Source organism: Micropterus salmoides, unplaced genomic scaffold, assembly GCF_014851395.1.
Source record: "Micropterus salmoides isolate LMB-PRFRI ecotype aquatic unplaced genomic scaffold, ASM1485139v1 Ms_hic_scaffold_1, whole genome shotgun sequence".
Taxonomy (NCBI): domain Eukaryota; kingdom Metazoa; phylum Chordata; class Actinopteri; order Centrarchiformes; family Centrarchidae; genus Micropterus; species Micropterus salmoides.
Genome location: NW_024040040.1, coordinates 44,922,419 through 44,943,349, shown reverse-complemented (window position 1 = coordinate 44,943,349; position 20,931 = coordinate 44,922,419). Strand labels below are relative to the sequence as shown.

The following is a 20,931-nucleotide window of genomic DNA, read 5'->3' as shown; positions in this document are numbered from 1 at the left end:
CCACTTCTCTTCTTAACCTCTCGTAACAAAACCTCGTCAACAAACACAAACCAATAGCTCAGAACAGCGTGCAATCAGTCGCTCTTTCTTCTAAATCCAACTGTGAGATAAATATAGTAATAATCACGTCACAATCTACGGGACTGTCACCACTCAAAGAAAGCTAATGTAGTCACCTGTGATTAATGTTACTTTTTGACTGAAAAAAAACTTTCTGTGCGCGCTGTTATACCTCAGTTATCACGATGTAGACATTTTACACATTGTCCAAAGACATAAAATTCAAATGATTTTGATGTATATCCCCCAGCCCTGGTGGGTATTATGCTTACATGCTGCATGTTTTAAATAATTTTGCCTTTAATCAAATTATAACAAAGCTAATGGGAAACCATGGAGAAAAAAGTGAGGGTGGGGAGTCTCATTAAGGGGCCCATGTCTTCCTTTGCCCTGGGGCTGCTTAGCAGGTTCATCCGGCCCTGACTGTTGTTGTTTGATTTTATCTATGACAAATACAAATTTCATAAACTCATCAAAGAATTTGTATATAAAGTCTGCATAGTACCTATAGCTTTCAGATAAATGCAGAGAAGTAAAAAGTATAAAGTTGCATATAACGGAAGAACTACAGTAGAGTGCAAGTACTTCAAACTATACTTACATAAAGTACTTGGGCACCTTGAGTAAAAGTACTTAGCTCATTCCACCACTGAAATGCACTGAGCACAAATTGATACAGAAATGGTGATGATTTTTCAGTAAATATCAAACTATAAATATAAAGGACAGACAACTTAACCAAACTGTTGAGTCTACTTTTCCTTCTACCTCTCTATTATTCAAAAGAACATCTAAAACTTGTCGTTTTGTGCAGCCACGACTTTGTAGAAGACCCAAATGTTCAACAATCACCTTGCAAAAAAAAGAAGTCACAGAAACTGCCAGCTACATTTTTTAACACAATGGGTAAATGTTGTCGAGAGAGAGAGAGAGAGGGCAACTGAAGGAGACAAACCACGACCGCACAGGAAAAACCCCAGGAACCAAACAAAGAGGAAGGTGATAGGGCCCAGTAAGAAACTAATAACAAAACTGCATCCAAATGTAAATGCATGTGTTCACGAGGAGATTTCATTACTCAAAACAGATTATGACAGCATACGGCTGACGTATTATGTGCCCTTTGAAATGGTGACCAGGCAGAGATCCTGTGATAAGAAGCCCGAGCACACGTTGCTGTCACTCTGGCAGGGAGTTTGGTCGGCGAGGGGGGGAGGGGATGTTGGGGGTAAGAGCAACTGAGAAGGGTCTCCAAACAGGAGAGGATAACAGGCAACATATGGTCGGGGCCTCCTGCTCGAACATTGTCACCTTGTGGAGCCATATGAGACCCCTTCTTTTTCTCTCTGCTTCCTACCGAAGCTGGACAATAAAACCCAAACAGGCGTGGACTAGACTTCCAGCAGCCAGACAGAGACTTCTGTTACAAGCATTTGTCTGGAGAATCTGAGCCTTTCAGATAACAGATACAGAAAACCATAGCTGGATAAAGTCTAAGATGAATTTCCCTTAAATACACACACACACACACACACACACACACATACATACAATGAGCGGTACTCTATAATCTGACCTGCTGAACTGACTCCAACACTCTGCCCGGAGCTCTGCCAGCCAGCCAGCCAGCCAGCAATCGAATCTGCCATGTGGATGGATATCTGAGAAGTGTGCTGGCATCTCTGGAGGGATTCGAAGAGGCCAAACTTAACCCACACTCTACTAAACATATGAATCTGTGGGTTGCAACATGGACGGTCCCTTTAAGGGAGTCGATCGGAGCCCTGGAATCTATTAAAAACTGAAGATGAGGTTAAGATAATTTTCTTTTCATTATAGATTTATCATTTAGTGTATCAAGTGTCAGAAAAGAGGTAAAAATGTCAAACGTTAGACGCAAAGACACAAGTTAACGTATTCAAAATTCTTGTTTTATAAGATATTTAGTTTCATTAATTCATCCTTAATTTTGTGTTATTGTGTGGTGTTTTAAATGTAAAAATATAATTCATATATATGGGTGATAACTATCATGATGATTTGAACAATGTTTTGTTACTAAAATGAGTAATAGAAGGTTTTACATGTCAACAGTTTTGCTTGATGTGAAGCATTACACAGCGGAGCACAGTTTATTGCATTCGAAAATCGATTTCATTATTTTACATGCATGTATTTGCTTATTGATTAGAGATTAAACCATTTGGCTGCTCGCGAATTAGCTGATTGACAGAAAATTAATGGGCAGCTCTTTTTAATAAATGATCAATAGTTGAAGTCAATTTACAAGCAAGAAACATCAATCATCGTCTGGTTTCAGCTATATAACATGAGAATTTGCTGTTTTTCTTCGTTTTTTTGTTTGTTTTGTTTTTTATATTTTCAATTAATAAATTTAGCAGACACAGTTGTCCAAAGCGATGTATAAATAAGGTGCAATCCAAGCCACAGTAGATCAAGAAAAAGTCTTTGATATACTGAAGTAGTTTCTCTGATTAGATAGTAATCTGAATATCTCAGTTTTAGACTGAGACAGGCATTTGAGGACGTCACCTTCGGCTCTGGGACCTTGTCGTCCTGGAACTGGAACCCAGTTTCAGGGATTTAATATCAATTTGGTCAAAGTTTAACCAATTTTGCTGATATGAATATCTGAAATAAATTCGCCGTGCCCTAATTGAGATTAGCCTGTTAGCTGATGCTAAAAAACATAAAAGATGCTATAAAAAAAATTAAAAAGACATGTTCTGTGATAGAGGATCTCAACCATCTACTACTATCAAATAAAGAGTGATGGGTTTCTCTTGTAGCGTCTAATCAGGTAGTTCTTCTTTTATGTGGTGAAATTTTGAGATATCCAGTAGAGGCAAATGGAATCTCATTTGTGATGCTCAAAACACACATAAAATTACATTTAATGAGATTCAACAACAGCTTCTCTTTCCCCAAACAAAAAACAGCCTCCCTATTATTCTGGATCCAAAGAACACATTTTGGACAGTTTTCACAGAGACTATTTATTTGGTAAAAAGTAATTTCAATGAGAACTGATCATGGCAAGGTCTGTGGATTATCCAGAGCAACTGGGACATGGTGTTTTCAAAAGACAAGTGTGGCTGTTGAATTTTTATTAAATTTCACTTTCATGCTTTGAGCAACACAGACGAAATTTCTTTCATTTCCATTGTACTGGGATGGAGGCAAAAAACTCTATTTCACACTCCGTGCAAATAAAAACGAAAACTATCCGCATGGATAGATACCACTAGGTGAACGCACATTTTAAGTTAGGAATTTAGTTTTAATGACAAAGTGGATTTGGGAGTAAAGGTGGCGTTTATGTTCAAAGGTCGCATCTCTTGCTCTCACACAAGCGGACTCTGAATTTACACATGACAAAGCTACAGTGTGTCGTATTATGCTCTGGCTTATCGTGTTTCCCACGCAGAGTGCTAGAAGGTTTTTTGAGCCAGAAAAGTAATACAACGGGGGGGGGGGTAGGAGGTAAGGCAGATAGAAAGAGGAAGAGACCTCAGCCAGGCCTTCAGCCCACCCATCAGTCCTAGAGCCAGACCTCGGCCAAACACACTCCCCCACAACACATACACTGCTGCTGGGAGGCGGGAACACTACGACCTTCGGTACCCACAACAATGTTTGCATATAGCGCACTTCTTTATATTCTTGTGTGAGTAAATGTGTCTGTACACGTGAGTGTATAAAAGCTTGCCGAAGTGAGGAAACGTCATCCATTGCCACAAGCTAATAAACTCTGCCGAATTGTCCCCATATCCCGTGGTATAAATATTTCTCCATTCTGCAGTACACACAACGAGGAACCTGCCGCAACTATTATAAGAAGACTTTTCCGTCTTAAAATGTAGGGGAGAGAAAGAGGAGAGAGGCGGGGGAGAGGCAGGCATGAGAGAAAATAAGCAGAGGGAAATATTTGGCTTGGAGCGGCCAGAGCCTCATCAAGGTTAATTGGTCTGCTGAGAGGACACACTCATCTGGATCATCAATCACCTGGTCCATTGTTTCCTAAAGTCTGCCTCTGTGCGCAGGGCTTCAGCGCCAAAGCCCCTGTAATGACCGCTCCTGTCAGAGAGACAATACCTCATCTTGTTTCAGTGTATAAATCTACCTGGTGTCAGCATGCCCCACGCCAGCACTGATTAAAACTGAACTTAGTCAAGCTGTGATTTTAAGACATAAAAAGGATTTGACTAACAAATACCACCAAGTCTTTTTGACCTTCTCGATGTACTTGAGAATTAGGAAGTGATGGCAAGTTTCAGGATCTGTGCAAAGGTGAAATTTAGTTCAGCGGAAAGTTAAAACCACATCCAGAATGAGACAGTGTCTATGATGCAGGTATTAGGCCATTAGTCATTACTTTATCAATTAATTGTTGGGTCAATAAAATGTCTGAAAACCAAATCCTTTCATTCAATTAACAGCCTGAAAACATTCAGTTAAGTTTCAGAAAACTAATGAAGTTTTGTCATTTTTGCTTAAAAAAGAACTAACTGATAAACAAATCGTTTCAGCTCTATCAAACTTCTATCCATCCTTGAGATGATTTTAAGGGGTCTGCAATTGATTTTTGTGGGCAGAAAAATCTCTACACTTCTCTGCATTTTTCTAGTGAAATACTGTGTACTTATAATAGAAAGAGATAGCACTGATAATCAACCACAGCGTCCCTGGTTCAAGCCCGATCGTTCCCCATCTGTCTGTCCCCTCACTTCCTGTCATCTCTCCACTGTCAATTCTCTGCTAAAGGCATAAAAAAACAATATATACATGTATTCAAATGAAACAATCACACATAAAATCGTTCTTCAAATGGAAAAATAAATCGAAAGTCTTTTTGACCTTCTCTATGTACTTGAGGATTAGGAAGTTCAGTATCTCCAAAATGAGATGGACATTTATGATTAAATAATACTTTTCAAATTAAGGGCAAGATTTATCCAAATGGTCGCCAGATGATTAACAGGGTAGGAGATAGTAAAAGAGATTCAGCCGCACATAAGCCTGATTTTTTTTGGTCTTTTCTGTAACCTGTAACTGTATTTCCTCGTCATATCTCTTCTGTCAGTTCTCTAATAAAATGCCCCCTAAATACTTCAAAAATAATGACCCATTATTTTTACAATCCATTAATCACTTTCAGGCAACACTTTCTCTGTTTCCAGCTTTTCAAATTCAAGGATTCACTGATTTTCTTAGTCATTTATCAAAAAGAAAAAGCATTGGGTTTTGGATTTTTGGGTTGCACAAAAAAAGAAAAAAACATTTGAAAATTTCACCTTGAGCTTTGGGAAGTTGTGATGAGTATTTTTTCATGATATTTGAACACTGTAAATGATTAAGCAAAAAAAAAAAGAAGAATTGTCAAACATTTTGTTATTTTCAGCCGTAAAGATATTTGTATTTAAATGAAAACACTGACTTGTGATGAGGGGTCACAAGTAGAAACATCGTATTTATGGATTATGGAAGCAGTGTTTGGGAATCACTAAATAACGTGTGCATTTACACACCCGAGTCAATGTCTGCTAGAACTTTCAACAGGAAAGTGTCTCTGACCAAGACTTTTACATCACCCTCACCCCTCTAATTCATTTAGTTCATTGCCAAAACAAACTACAACCATGTTCTGTTACTAATGCAAAGTATGAGGCTTATGGTAATAGTTGCTTAACCTCAAACCACAAGCAACACTTGACTTGACATTTCATGCTAGCTTCACATGAATGGACTGATTGTTCTGCATGATTTCCAGGATTGGCCGTCTGCCTCGGCTCCGTCTACACTACTACGTCCGTTTGTCTCGTGACCTTACAGGTTCAAATCCTTCCACCAACCAACAGCACGCTGCCTAGAAGGCTACTCTGACTGTGTTGTTGTGAGTCGACTTGTCATTTCCCCCCTCTTGTCTGTGACTCCTAGGGAAGCATTCAGTGTGCTGCTCTGTTAGCCAAAGGGGGGAGCTGGCTGCTTTCTGCTGCTGCTGCTGCTGCTTAGCTTCTATTCCTACAATTATCCTTTTTTTGTCTTAAGAAATCCTCCGCTCCACATCCTTCTACAGCTCAGCTCCATCCATCCATTTCTGCTCCACTTCTTGTTCTCTCAAGCCATCTCCTAACAGGCTGGGATCCAGGGGGTGGGGGGCTGGAAATAACCTTCACATGGGCAGCTTTACCCAGCTATCTCACACACACAGACCGCTGCTGCTGCCGCCGCTGCTGCTGCTGCGCCGACTCACGCACAAACACACACACACACACACACACACACACACACAGATGCATGCCAGAGCCCAGCTCCCTTCACGGGAATGACGGACAGCGCCACTCACCACTCCATGGACCAGGAACTCAAACAGTTTGCTCTTGGTGGCTTTCCTGGCTCCCCCCGCCGTCTCCTCCGTAGCCATTTGCTCAGTCCCCTCCGTTCACCCTGCTATGTCTCCCCTCTCCTTCTTTTGTCTTTCCCTCTCCCTTCACCCAGCCTCCTGTTCCCCTCCCCTGCTCCACTTTCCTTCTCTTTGTGCTCTCCTTTTCAGCACTGCCTGTCCCTGACTCTCCTTCTCGCTCTGTCTCTCTCTCTTCCCTCCCTCCGACTCTATTTTGAATGTGCAGCAGCCCTGCTGAGTCTCTCACTGTGTCTAGCTCACTTTTTAGTTGAGCTGCCTTTCAGGAGCCCAGCACGTCTCTTGGAGGTGGGGGGGGCTGGGAGGGGGTCTGGCAGGGAGGTTTCAGCCAGCCCACCCTGCCGTTCCCCCGCACAGCTGTTGCATTCCATTGGTAGATAAGGGCATGCGGCGCAGCGAGGCTGCCGTTTGGTCTAAACGAGGGCTGGGGAGGTTTGAATCAGTTAGCCATTCCTCTGCTGCAGCTTCCCCCTGGTGACCGACCCAGAGGCCACGGTCAGCACACACAGAGCTCCGAGTCCTGGGCTCATTCTCAAAAAAAAAAGGACATTGGTCTCTTAAAGGGACCACGCTGCATATCATTAACACATGTGTACACACAGAAACTGCCAGATATGATGGAGTCATGACGTGGTGATGATGAGGAGAAGGAGGGGATGGTGGTGTTAATTTCTCAGTTGAAAAGCAAAACAACTGAGTCAGGGGGAAGTATATTTGACAGGTTTGCCTCTCTCACAATAGTCGAGCTAATGTGCTCTAAAGCCATTTCACAAAAGAAAACGGCCACGTCAAGAGCACCTTCATTTGTGTGTGTGTTTCCGTGTGGGGCCTTTTGTCAGAGTGCATTCACAGGTTAGTAGTACCCCCCCCCCCCCCTCCCCACTCGCCTCATTAGCTCTACCTTTCACCCAGTAGTCCAGAGGCTACATTCAGGCTGTGACTACAGTGTGACGGCTGGTCTGCACAGCAAGGTGACTGTGTCACTTCACACGTGTAATTAGGCCTCTGTCGTGCTCCCTTCTCAAAATGCAGAAAACTGAAAGCCCCCCAAAAAGAGGGTGAAAACAACACAACCTCCCTTGATGGACAGATGGATGTCCAGAAGACTTACAGAGGCATAGCAGAAGTTATAATACATACGATATGTTTAGACTGTGACGCCATCTCACACTCCAATTACACACAAGCCCGAGCTTCGCCTGTCGCCACACAGGTCATTACTCTGACTAAAACCACGCCAAGCTGAAGATTATAACTCTTTCATGTCTCCCTCTGCTTCAGCCCCTCTATATTTCTCTCCCTCCCTTCTTTCTTCCAGCCGTCAGATCATGGGGAGTGAAATATTTATGAGGTTATTTGAATGACAAAGGAGGTGAAGTGGGGCAGATTCAAAGGGGGCTTGGCTTGTGACACACGAAGGCAAATTGTCACTATGCGTTTCCTCTTCCTCTGTTCTGCCGGTGTGGAAACATCAGGCAAGTGTCAAACCAGGTGTCAGAGTAGAAAGGAAATTACCCTCAGTAGATTTAACAGTTGATAGAAAGCTTTGACGCAAAGCAGCACAAAATCTGTCATTCAAGTATCACTATATTCTGACGATAAACGATAGGAAAAAGGGGTGTCGCTTCAATTCTGCTCCACACTGAGAGAAAGCTCTGCGGTTATTGAGTGGACAGCTGATTAGTGGGTCTAGGACCTCTAGGCGAGACCTTGTGGAGGATGCACTATCCCTCAGCAATTTCTAAAAGCACCCAAGCTGCTTTTTATGGGTGCATATTATCCAGTACACGAGACGTAAAGACACCATCACAGTTAATGAAAGTTAGGATTAAGGAGCAGCAGGAAGAGAAGCAATTCAGGATCATAATATATGACCTTCACCCCCCCTTGATAATTAGAATCGACTTATTGATAGGCAAAAGCTGGCCCTCCCATGTGTTGCTGACGGCTTGTAGTGTTGGTTTGCTTGGTGGCGACACCTGCTGTTGACATGAGTGCACTGCTGATGTCATTAATCCTGTCTGGGAGGCTTTGAGGAATTTAAGGAACCCAAACCTCCTCAGCAAAATCTCACTCTCTGCTGTCTCAATCCGTCTGCATCCTCCCTGCAGTCACATACTGCAACAGTATCTGTCCACATTGACGCTATGCATTAGATTAACCTTGTATTACGTAACACATGACGCATGCTCTACATATATTAATCGCACAGGCACACAAGGTGTGCGTCTCAGTTTCCTGCAAGGTCAGGAGCCCAACCTTATCAAGCTTATCCATGCAGAATCTGAGATTGTGCCGATCCCCAGTCTCTCCAGCAACGGCACGTGGGTTCAACGATAACAAAGAGATCCAGCAGCTCGGTCGTTGCAAAGGGGAGCCTTGAGTGCAGGAGTACCCCCTGCCGGACCCCCACCATCTCCCTCACCAAAGCCAGTCAGTCTCACCAAATGGTAATGTCCCAGTGTGTAGCAGACAGGGGGTAGAGGGGGGGTTACAGGGGGTAAGGGAGCAGCAGTAGTATTATTGATGACCAACAGAGGGAGCAAACAGCCAGTAAGGGGAGTGCCGACTGAGGGATCCATGTTCAGGGCCACTATGGATGAACATAGGGCATCATGTAGCGTAAAAGCATAAAAATGCAAAATATTTTTTTGCAGGACTCCAATCACTGTGCAACTGATTACATTTTCTACAAATCTTTTTTTAATCCTCATCACTTTTATTCTTCACTTCCTTATTTGGCAACAAGAGGGAGACAAATAACTCCTACTTAAAGTCGTGTTTCATGATGGCTGCATCATTATCAACTGCATAGCGTTGGATCCCAACCAAGTAACCAACTAAAATATGAAAAAAGATGTAATGTATAAAATACTGGATAATTTCACCTCTTCAAACCTCAGTAAAAACTTCAGAAGTAAGGCTGCAAATAACGGTTATTATTATTATCGTTTCATCCTCTGGTCTATAAAATAGTAAGTGTCAGATTAATCAAGAAACCCACGGTGACATCTTCAACTTACATATGTGTATGTATACACCTAAAATATATATTTTATTGCCATCAGACTCCACAACGCCACAGCGCCCAATGTCTCCTATCTCCGCTGACAGACTTTATCCTGATTCTATTTTGACTGTATTTGATTCTACTTTTAAGGTATTTTGTTCTTCTTTTTACATTCCTGTGCTGCTGTGCCAACTTGAATTTAACCTAGAACATCTTATCTTATCGTATATTATAAGATTGTCTAAGTGTTGTCTAAGATTGTGTAAGTATTGTCTGGCATTTTTGCTTGTAACAGTGACTTAAACGATTCATCGATCAAATTATCCAAATAATAGCTAATTAGTTTGCTGTTGATCAACTAAACAATTACTCTACTAATCATTGCACCTCTACTGTGAAGGTAGAACTGTGACGAGGGGCACAGGTATTTCTCGTTTGCATTATTCTAAATGAGCAATAATCAAAGTTAAAGTTCAGGGAAAAAATCATCCATGGTGTTATTTATTATGTTAATAAATCAACAACTGTCATCAGTTTGATTCAAATGTTGCTGAACTCTGATTGGTTCAAGGAAGTACGTGACATCACCTGTTCCCAACTGAGCCCCGTCCACTTTAAACCACTGAGAAAAGCGAGGACGAAAGTAGAAACACAAAATTCGCTTGTGAAATAACCCAAACTGAAATCTTGTGTTAATAAAGTACAGAATCGATGAGAAAACAGGCTGTGAAGCACAGTCATAGTACATGAAAAGATGTGCTGCATTCAATCAGAGGTCTTAAACAGGTTGTCAATTACCTGTAAATCAATCAGGCAGTCGAATATTTCATTCGCTTTTTTAGACACATGAAGTTCAATATTGGTGAGAGAAGCTGGGTGTTATTTGATTGCTTTTCTCAGTTTAGCCGATGACGACGTGCTACAACAATAGGCTGAGCAGAAAGCAAGAAAGGGAGGAAAAGAAATCCATACAATTGACGGTTTTGCCCTCTTTTTCTGCAAAACTCCAAACAATTAGCCCCGCAGAGAAAGAAGGAGAGAAAGAGCAAGAGCGTACAAAGAATAAAAATGTATACCGGTGCGGATTTACAACGTACAGTTCCCAGTGGCAACGTTTACATACCAGAAACCACGAACCTGCCCTCGTCAACATTATTGTCACAGACAGATGGGGTGCACTAGGGGGAATATGGACTTTACTAAGGGCACGGAGTAAAGTCTGATTCCCTCCCGCTGCTGGGCCCCTCTCTTTTTCTCTTTCTTCAGTTTAAGAGCTGCACACAAAACCCAGCTCAAGCCGCTTAAAGGCCAGAGCTCTCGGAAAGCTACTCAATGGCCATCAGCCACCATCAAAGGGAATGTAGAAAAGCACGCAGACCTGCACCTTCACTGAGGGGGATTAAGGAGCGGAGAAGTACATTTCAGGGCCGGTTTCTTGCAGCCAGGCATGTGTAATGAAGAGGAACCTGCGGAGAGAGAGAGAGAGGTCTCCCATGGTGGCTGAAAACAATAGGGCATCTGCTGATATTTCGTGATCAAAGTAATTTGGTACAATATACTGCGAGGAAACAGACGAATGAGGTTTCACAAAGCGGCGGCGCTAACCTAAGAAGCTGCAGATACGGAGTTTAGGGTCGACCTTGGATTTCAAGGCTTGTTTGCAGACAAAGCATCTTTTTCCAGACGGCGTTTAGGGTTCAGCTCCTTGGCTTCTCCCGTCGCCATAAAAAGAGGAGGCGTTGTTGGAGCAGATGAAAAGACCGAGCCATAGTAATGAGCAGAGTTACCCCTCCAGCAACGAGAGACACACCGGGCCTGAAGCGTTACCTGCTTCGGGGCATTTCCTGTTTGCTGTAGCCATGACAACGAGAGAATCTGCCTTGCGCCCAAAGCTAACAGCGAATCGGGTGAGAGCAACACCGACTGCAGTGACTTCAAAACTGGAGCAGCAGCTGGTGAACTCAGCAAGGAACTATTTCAGAGCTTAAAAAAGTTATTTATTTTTTTTTGGCATTAAAGACTTCAGCTCGCTGTGTTAGTCAGCACTGAGGTCACCTGGGTCATTTGCTGACACAAATACACTGTGATTAACAGACACTTTCCATGAATAAACCCGACCCAACTACCACGGGATGAAAACTAAAACTGGCAGAATAATTCCTCCACTAAAAACTCCCTCTCCCCTCCCCTCTCTCTCGCTCTTCTTTCCTCCTCTGCACCCAAGCTAAGTATTAGCCCTGATCTTTCAGCACCACTCTGCCCATGCGGGATGGGAGAGAGAGCCGACAGAACGAGGGCAGCATCGGTGTGCGCAGGACCGTATCGAGACCACTTCCAAATCCAAGAGATGAAAATCAGACCCAGAGAGGAGGAGGCATGCCGAGGAGGTGGCCTGAAAAAAGCTACAGAATTAAATTACTTTGTTTTCATGTCGAAAAGTAGATCCACTCCACCACAAGACACCGTCCGTGTACACACATATTGTATTAACCCCAGTTTGTGCCTCTTATGTATTCCTATTACACAAGAGTCACAGAGCCAAGCGTTTTTATTTTCCTAAAAAAGAATGAATGCTTAAAAAAACTCAGAAGATGTTTATCAACACTTACTGCTAACACTCTTTCCCTAATCCAGGTAGCTTGAAATACAATATGTCCTTGCTGCTTTTGCAAAACAAAGGCAAGACATTAACACGATATAAAACATTAATTAAAACATTTAAAATTGTGGTTTATGCAGTACAAACTGAGAGCTGATCAAAGACGTGTTGATTCTGGCTCCCATTTTCTTATGGATTAGGAAACTGGTTAAAAAACTGTGCAACAGACAGAACATTTTTCCATCCAGATGGTTAGAAGAGTCTTTAAGGGAGAGGATTTTAGAAATACCTTCAGAACAGTGGTACGTGTATCGCCGGGTATTTATTTTGAATTGGATGATTAGCTCTGTGACTCGAACACAAAGGTAATACATGTGAGTCACAAATTAGTGTACTGTAAAATTGCATGTGTTACGTTCAGCTACATTACCTTTGTAGCACTAGGCAAGTTAAATGGAGAAAAAAGCTCTGTGTGTTGTGTGATTAAGTTGAGACTGTTTTATGTCGTATATGTACAAGGAGACTAAATTCTTTGTTTTTGCCATGTAGTGTTTTTGGTGTCTTTAATGTCCATGTGGTCTGGGAATTTGTAGGTGGGTGACACAATAAACAACAACAACTTATTATACTCCATATATGTCACCTCGTTGGTGACAACTTCCAGGAGCCATTGTAGCTCATCGCAGTCACTGAACAAAATTATAACCACTTTCTTCAGTTCCCTTAAACAACTTCACACACACCGGTTACGTGTGGTATAAAGGACGATACAAAACCAAATAAAAATCCTACTTTCATTTTCATAATTAACCACACAAATTTTCATATTCCTCAATCCCACGGTACCTGTAAAGGTTGAATTTCTGATCTTCCTTTTGTATATATCTCTTTGATTTTTTAAGTGTCAATAAACAATTAGCCCATTAATCAATTAGTAAATCAACAAAAAATCAATGGAGGAGGAATGTGAGGATTTGCTGCTTTTCTTTGTCCTGTTTGATAGAACATTTGTAATCTTTAGGTTTTGGCTTGACGATCAGATAAAACAAGCAATCTAAAGACTTGGGGAAATTGTGTTGGCCGTTTTTCACTATTTTCTGCCTGATCAATTCAGAAAATAATCTGCAGGTGGCGTGATAATGAAAATAACTGTCTGTGTAAGGCCTGATCCAGATTAGAAAAGAAAAATAATACTGTTGTTGTGCACATTTTTATAAATTATTAAAAGCTTTTCCAACTGAAAGGGAAGGTGCATTTATTTGAGCCAGCTGTGACGTCAACATAAACACGAATACAACATTGCTGCATGTGTTATATTGGGTTATATTGAGTCTCTCCAACAGAGTCTGGTGCAGTATTGAGCGTTAACATCTAAATGGGTCAACCAGTTGCTTGGTGAACTGCAGCACCATTAGGACCCAGACAGTTTGTCAAGCGCAAAATCTCATTAGACAGCTAACTCTACATTATGAACGAGAGGAATATGCAACTGGAAGAAAAAAACAACACAGCTAGTGTGCTTTAGGTAAAATAACAGTTATTAAAAAAACAGAATAGAATCTGCTGGTGGGCAGAGAGGGCGACATGTAAATTCGGTTACAAAGCGCTCGACTTAAAACCACAATCTATAATCTCACTATGGAAATGACACAGGGGAGGTTCAGAGGGCTGAGTGAAAGTGGTGTTTTTAGATTGGAAATTGTATAAAATTTATCTTTTAGTATTGTGGCTGTAAGTACACTGTACATCTGTGTAAAATACAGGATAGTATTCCATTTGTTGCATCGTGTCACAGTCTAATGGTGCATTGCTTTACTGCAGTATTATACTGTAATGGTAGTAATGGAAAGACATGATACTAAAATCTCATAATAATTAGTAAGGCTGCAACTAATGATATGATGATAACTAATGATAATATGATAAATAATGCAGGTCTTTTTTAATGGATTTATATATATTATATTGGAAAAATGGCCATCACAGTTTCCCAGAGCTAAAGAGCTTCAGGTCGCTTGTTTTGTACTGTCCAAAACTTAAAGAAATTTAATTTAATATCATAAAGGATAAAGAAAAGCAGCAAATCTTCACATTTCAGAAGCTGGAACCAGCATTTCTTTTTGCTTGAAAATTGAAATCTATTACTCAGTTATCAAAATTGTTGCAGATTAATTTACTGTCGATCGACCATTCATTTCATCACTTCAGCGCCAATATTTAGGGAAATAAGTCGTTTTTTCTGTAAGCTCATTTGTTTCCTAACAAACAGCCCAGAGAGCCGCCAGCACATTCCTCACCAGCCAAAAAAGGAAGTGCTCCATTGTCCATTTATCCCTGCAAACAACACAAAACACAAAGCTAGGGAACGTTTAATTGAGCGACCTGCTATTTAGGAAGCCAAATGTGTACAACTTCCAGTTGTGTCTGATCAATCTCACAGAAGCAGTGTGCAAAAATAAAGATTGACAAACCCATGAGAAACTCTAGAGCTGAAACCGTACACTCAGAGAAACATTGATTGACCTTGATGAGTCTCACAAACTAAATTATAAACATGACTGAACAGAGACAGAGGTGTATGTGAGTGTATATGTGTGTGTGTTGGGGGGTTCCTGTGCGGCTTTCCTTAAAAAGCCAGGTCAAGCATTCAGCAGACTGTAAAAGGAACTGAGCCTCTGATCCTCTATCAGACCTCAGGAGCTGTGACGGCACCTTGCATACTAATGGGACTGTTCTCCTTTTCTTTATACTGAAGGGAATATCTGTGCCAGCAGCTGGGTCAGGGAAGACTGCGGTTTGAAATTTAGCTATTTTAGTTTTTTTAATAGAGACAGCAAGCCTTTACCGCCGACAAGGGTCAACCACTTCTACGGCAAATGATAAGCTGAAAAAGCATCTCGGTAATTAAGCCATAGTTAATCAGGAAATAACTAAGTATAGAGCATGCCAGAAGCTTCTTATACAGAATATAAACTGAACAGAGGAAAAAGCAGAAGAGAGGTAGTCATTTCTGCACTGCTACAGGGGAATTTAATGTAAATTCTATCAGTGAAAAAGTCTCTACACACAGGAAAAACGAATGGAATGACTTCTGAGGGACTAAATCTATGGAAAACAAACAGGCAGCAATTTTCTGAAGTAAGAGTGGTTATGCAATAGTCTTTGTTGACTAATTGCACTCAAAAGCCTGTGTTTTTTTTTGTTTTTTTTTGTTTATAGGAGAGCATCAAACTGAAGTACATGTGATGGGGCTCTTTGAAATAAGCAAGCAGCTGAGTCACCAAGTCCTCCATAACAGCACATGAACACATGAAACCAGAGCAGGGGAGATACAGAGATAGAGAGGCTGAAATATGTCCAATGAATTCAGTGACAACACATTTACAAAGAGAAAAAACAAAACATGTTGAATGTTAGAAGTTTTCAGCTTCTCTAAGCTTGCACTCATCCACACTGTGGGAGCAACAATGACATGATGTAAGCATAAAACCACCGTGGGCCAGACTTTTTCTTAGTCACTGTGCCCAACCAGGCTAGCTACTTCCCCTTGTTTCCTGCCTTTGTGTTAAAGTGATCATATTATGCTCATTTTCAGGTTCCTAGTTTCATTTAGGTTTACATGATTTAATTTTAAATTTAAAAAAAATACCATATTTTTGTCATACTGCCCACTGCTGCAGCACCTCTTTTCACCTATTGTTTTAGCTATCGAGTGAAGCATCTCACTTATATTTGATCTTTGTTCCTATTAAAGGTCTACTAGCCAATCAGAAACGGAGTAGGGCGGGTCCTGACAAGCAAGGTAATGTAAGCCAAGACGCCGATTCAGCCAGTAACTGTGACTCTGGTTCAGCCCTAGGCTACATGTTCGAGCCCGAGAACAAGCCGAACCAGCTTTGCAACCTAGACTAGAGCAAGACGTTTTTGAGTTGTAAGTTATTAATCTGTAACAAATTGTAACGTTTTAACTGTGCACTGTCTCTACATTACAGTAACAACTTCATGTGTATTGACTGCCTGAAGGGTATCTAGCATTTGGTAGGGAGGGTGGGGGTGAGGGGAGGTAGCAGGCGGACATCTTGTCACTGTGTGTGCTGCAGCTGAGTGTGTTTCTCCACCAGTGTTTTTGAGGGCGTGCTACACCAGCCGCTAGGCAAGTATTATGACACATGTTGCATAGTGACACAGATAGGTTACGGAAGTAAAGGCTGGACTACAATAAGGGTAAGGGTAACTCCCTTTGGAGTGGCTTTTTCACTTTGCAAACCTATGACATGCACAATATATATGTGTATATATATAACACAATAAAGAAAAGGGAAAAAGCCAAAAAACACCATATGACCTCTTTAAGATAGCTAAGCTAACTGGTTGCTAGCTGTAGCTTCATAGTTAGCATACAGACATTAAGAGTGGCATCATGGCTGGCTTTTTAGACTGGTTACAGAGAATCCACTAAACTCTTTATGAATTTGTTTGACATTTTGGGGAAAACACCTTTTTAGCTTTCTTGCCCAGAGTTAAATGAGAAGATCAAGAGCACTTTCTTGTCTGCATGATAAATATAAATCTACAGCTAGCAGCCGGTTATCTTAACTTAGCTTAAAGACTAGAATGAGGTGGAAACAGCTAGCTTGGCTCTGTCCAAGGTAACAAAATCCACCTACCAGCACCTCTAAAGCTCATTAATAAGATGTTATATCTTGTTGCATCTATCTGTAGTTATGTGCAATATCATTTCTTGGTCACTGCGCCCAGTTGGGATGGGGATCGTTAATTTTTATTGATACTGATACCATTTTTGAGACTGCTTAACGATCCAAGTCTCTATCGATATTATTTGTTGATGGTTATTTGGTAACACCAGACCCAAGGTATAAGGAAAATATTCAACGTGCGATAACATTGTTATATATTGCGACATATGACTTGCGATAAATAAACAAATATTGAAGTGTGCTTATTAACTTTTGGTTTTAAAATTATTATAGGATTAGAATTTAATATTTTAAAACAACTAAATACTGTTTCTAGAGCAGCAATATTAATGTTTACAACAGCAAAATCACTATATACAGTCAGTATGTGACATCACAATGAAAGAATGAAGAATGATAGATATCAGTCCCTCCTCTTCTTCCTCCTCCTCTCTGCTGTTTTTCACTGCCTGCAGGTAACGTTACCTGGTCGAAGGAGGAGCGGCTGGTTTGTCTCAGCCAGCAGCTCAGTTTACAACAATGTGCCAGTTTTTAAGACTACAGACCAGTCTATGCTCCAGACAGACAGCTTTCTATTGTAGCTTGTTTGTAACATTTGGCTAATGCCAAGCTAACGTTTGCTGTGCAGTCATAAAACAAACAGGATGAGAGACTGAGGACAGAGCAGTTTAAATGAACCATTTCTACATGTTTACTAGGGGTGGGAGAAATGCGGACGTGGAAGACTCTGACTTGATTAACAAATTTTAAAAAACTGATTATAAAATGTTAACTGGTAACGTGATGTTGACGGAACGCAAAAGGTTGAATTCGCAGAAGTGCAGCGAGACCAGTGTTCACCCTGTATTTTGGCACACCTCCACTGCGGAATGAACAAGCTCCTTACTTAAATGTCACATAATCATTAATATCAATGCGCAAGTAAGGATTTTAACTCACACACTGGGCGTAACATACTGGGAGTATGTTGACACTCAACGCTTGGCGATCTCCCTGTGTATCCTGTGTGTGAGGCTGAGAGACTGAGAGAGGGCGAACGCAGAACATGACGGTGAAAGTTAGCGGAGAAAAGTATTAGCAGTAAGTTTCAGTCAGGTAGCAAACATGCAGTGTACGTCACAGTGTGACGTCTGTAGTTTAACCAAATGCTGGAAAAGTGAAGGCTGTTAGCGCTAGCTGTCCAGCGCATTTTTTGGCTGTTATGTAATGTTAGCTAAATTAGTAATGAAGTAATATTAATTAGCTCAGCTGTATGTCATTAATAACTTACTTGTCAAGGGTTGAGAACATCAGGTACTTAGCTTATACTAAACTAGTGTACAGCTCTGACCTGTACACATACTATACATCCTGATAATTTATATTTCAGTTTTCAGAGGAGTCTGACAACTGGTTGTTTAAGAAATGAAGGACCATGGGGATGAGGTTAATGAAGTGAATTAGGGATGCAAACTAGTCCTTTTAAGCTAATTAGAAGATGTTTCTTTTGGATTTTAAATTATCCAGAGATCCCGTATAGAAAAAAATTATGCATCAAGATACATCAATAATCGTTTTATAATCGCATTGCAGTCGTCTAAATCGTAATCGAATCGAATCGTGAGGTGCCCAGAGATTCACACCCCTACACACAGGAGCTAACTTAACTTCACCGTCTCCACAGAGAGGGATCGGCGTCTCTTTCTGCTGGCCGCTGTGTGTAGCAGCCGACAGAGAGCAGGCAGAGGCTGCAGCCCGATGTTAAACAGCCCGTTTAATACCGCGTTTCTGTGCCATCACTAAAAAGTTTTATTATCGCGTTTCAAGTTAAATCAAATCTTTATGCTAAGCTAACTGGCTGCTAGATGTAGCTTAGCAGACATCAGAGTAGTATCGTGGCTGGCTTTTTGAACTGGTTATAGAGTCTATACTTCATATATAGAGAATCCACTAAACTCTTTAAGCTTCTAAGAGTTAGATCAGAAGATTAATAGCACTCTCATGTCTGTATGCTACTGAAGCTACAGCTAGCAACCAGTTAGCTTAACTTAGGTGGGAAAAGCTAGCCTGACAGGGCAGATTTACCAAGAAACAATATGCCATATAACCATATAGAAACATAATGTGTTGGTTTTTGTACAGATTTTGTACAAATGATATAATGTGAGATTTAGCTAGAGGTTAGCTAGCCTAGCTTTTCCTGTCTTTATGCTAAGGTTAGCTAACTGTAGCTTTTAATAAACATTTGAAGGATCAATCTTCTCATCAGACTGGATAGATAGTTGATAAAATGTCAAATTATTACTTTTTTTGGTTGAGTTTAGTGTCTTTAGTGGACTTTAAGGGTCAAAAAGCAGACAGCCTAGAATAGCCTGGACTATAAAAAATGAGATTTTCCTTTGGATCAGCAGAAGTAACGTTAGATCTGTTTTTTTAACAGTTCACCCCAAATTCCTCTCCTGCTGCTGTGCTGCACTCACAGCCTGCCTGAAGATTAACACGGCGAAACTTTCCCCGCAAGAATCCAAAACACTCTCGCAGACTTGTGGGGGCACTAACAGCCCTGCATGAAGCCCCATTATATTACTGTGTAAGGGGGAGGAGGGGGAGTAGGAGGAGGGTGACGGAGATTGAATTAAAGGCATGCGTAAAGAGGTAAGAGGATGGTCGGCGGGGCTTCACCGTGCATCCCCCTTCTGTTTTTACTCCTCAAGTGTCTGTTTCCCACACGAGTCAAGGTTAACAAGCCGCGCGGGTGTCTGCGTCGGCTGGAAAACGGGGAGGGGTGGGAGGTGGAGGTGGAGGGGTGAGGTGCTGCAACTATACAGTGTGATGATGCAGACACTGTAGCCTACAGTCCTCTTAAATATTCCCAACCAGATCCCACTCCCTGCTGAATAATCTCTAATACAATGTGCACCATGCGACTGCACGCATCGGAAAAAGCCTAAATACACCACGAGGTGGAAATTAGTATTTTTTTTAGATGCACAATAATTTACAGCTAGACGAGCGAGGGGGGGGGGGGGGACTCCGGTGCGCACTAATCCGGATAAAGGGAGAAAAAACATTAAGACTAGTTTTAATAATGGTGGATGCGGATACAGAGCAGCGCAGGACTCAGCGAGGCAAAGTGATGTGGAATAAAACAAATGTGCTAATGTATCACAAGGTAGCATAAGCATCCATACCTTTCTCTCCATCACTATGCGCCTTTTTTTAGGCTACTCAAAACCAGCCACTGTAGGATGTGTCTCTGTAGAGGTGTCCGGTCCGGCGCGGCGCGTCCCTTCACTCCTCAACTTCCTCGCGGCGTTCAGACAGCAGTGTCTCTCTCTATCACTTCCCCATTACCGGACAGCTAGGCGACTTATTAGCACTGGCCTGTGAGACGCCGAGCCGGGGATGGAGCCAGAGCCAGGATTGGTGAAGCCTTGTTCGGGAGGGAGCAGGAGCGCAGGCGCGGTCTCTGCTGGAGAGTCGATATAATGAAAAATCACCAGTGGCAGGGAGTGTCATCAAATTATGCTCTCTGGCGGGGGTTTTTGTGTTGAGGGGGCTTGCTGTCCGATGGAATACTGAACAAAGGGAGTGTGAAATGATGAGTGCAGGTTATTCTCCGTTTGGCAAAGGTTTTAATGATATGTGCACAGCAAGAACAAAGACCGGCCTCAGTGATGCGCCAAATAAAACCTGTTCACTACAGCACATTATGTTAAGGCACCCTTTATAAAGGGGTTGTAAGTTTTAACTATAAACCCTTTAATAACTTACCGATGCTTTATAGATGCTAACCGGCATATAAGCCATTATTAAGAACTTTTGGTTGCCATATTGTGAAAAATCCCCTTGGTCACTTACCTTCTGTAATTCTATCAAATATATTAACAGATTACCAACATTTACAACGTTTAAACAATATAATTGGGCAAAAAAGTTTAATCCAATTCTTGCGTTATAGGCCGTCAATATACACAATACACAACCTAACAACCCAAATTCGGTTGTTTTTCTGATCAATAAAGCTGTATGATCAGATTGACAAAATTATTTTAAGGGGAATATGAAATTATTACAATATACTGACACCAAGACACAATTAAACATGTTGCGGGAATGTCTT

General features: G+C 41.5%; 1 protein-coding gene across 6 annotated transcripts in view; it reads right to left on the bottom strand.

The window, feature by feature from the left end:
• smarcd3b (SWI/SNF related, matrix associated, actin dependent regulator of chromatin, subfamily d, member 3b) overlaps window positions 1-20,197 on the bottom strand; it is a 48,078-nt gene extending 27,881 nt beyond the window's left edge. The window contains exon 1 of one of the 6 annotated variants that reach the window (XM_038730470.1): window positions 20,000-20,197. In XM_038730470.1, coding sequence (XP_038586398.1) covers window positions 20,000-20,011 — 12 coding nt within the window. In that variant the 5' untranslated portion in view covers window positions 20,012-20,197. Of the gene's footprint in view, window positions 1-1,636; window positions 6,326-6,427; window positions 6,980-19,999 lie in introns of those variants that run through there. The other 5 variants (XM_038730463.1, XM_038730455.1, XM_038730499.1 and 2 more) reach the window with 5 other exon arrangements.
• Window positions 20,198-20,931: the final 734 nt, after the last annotated feature.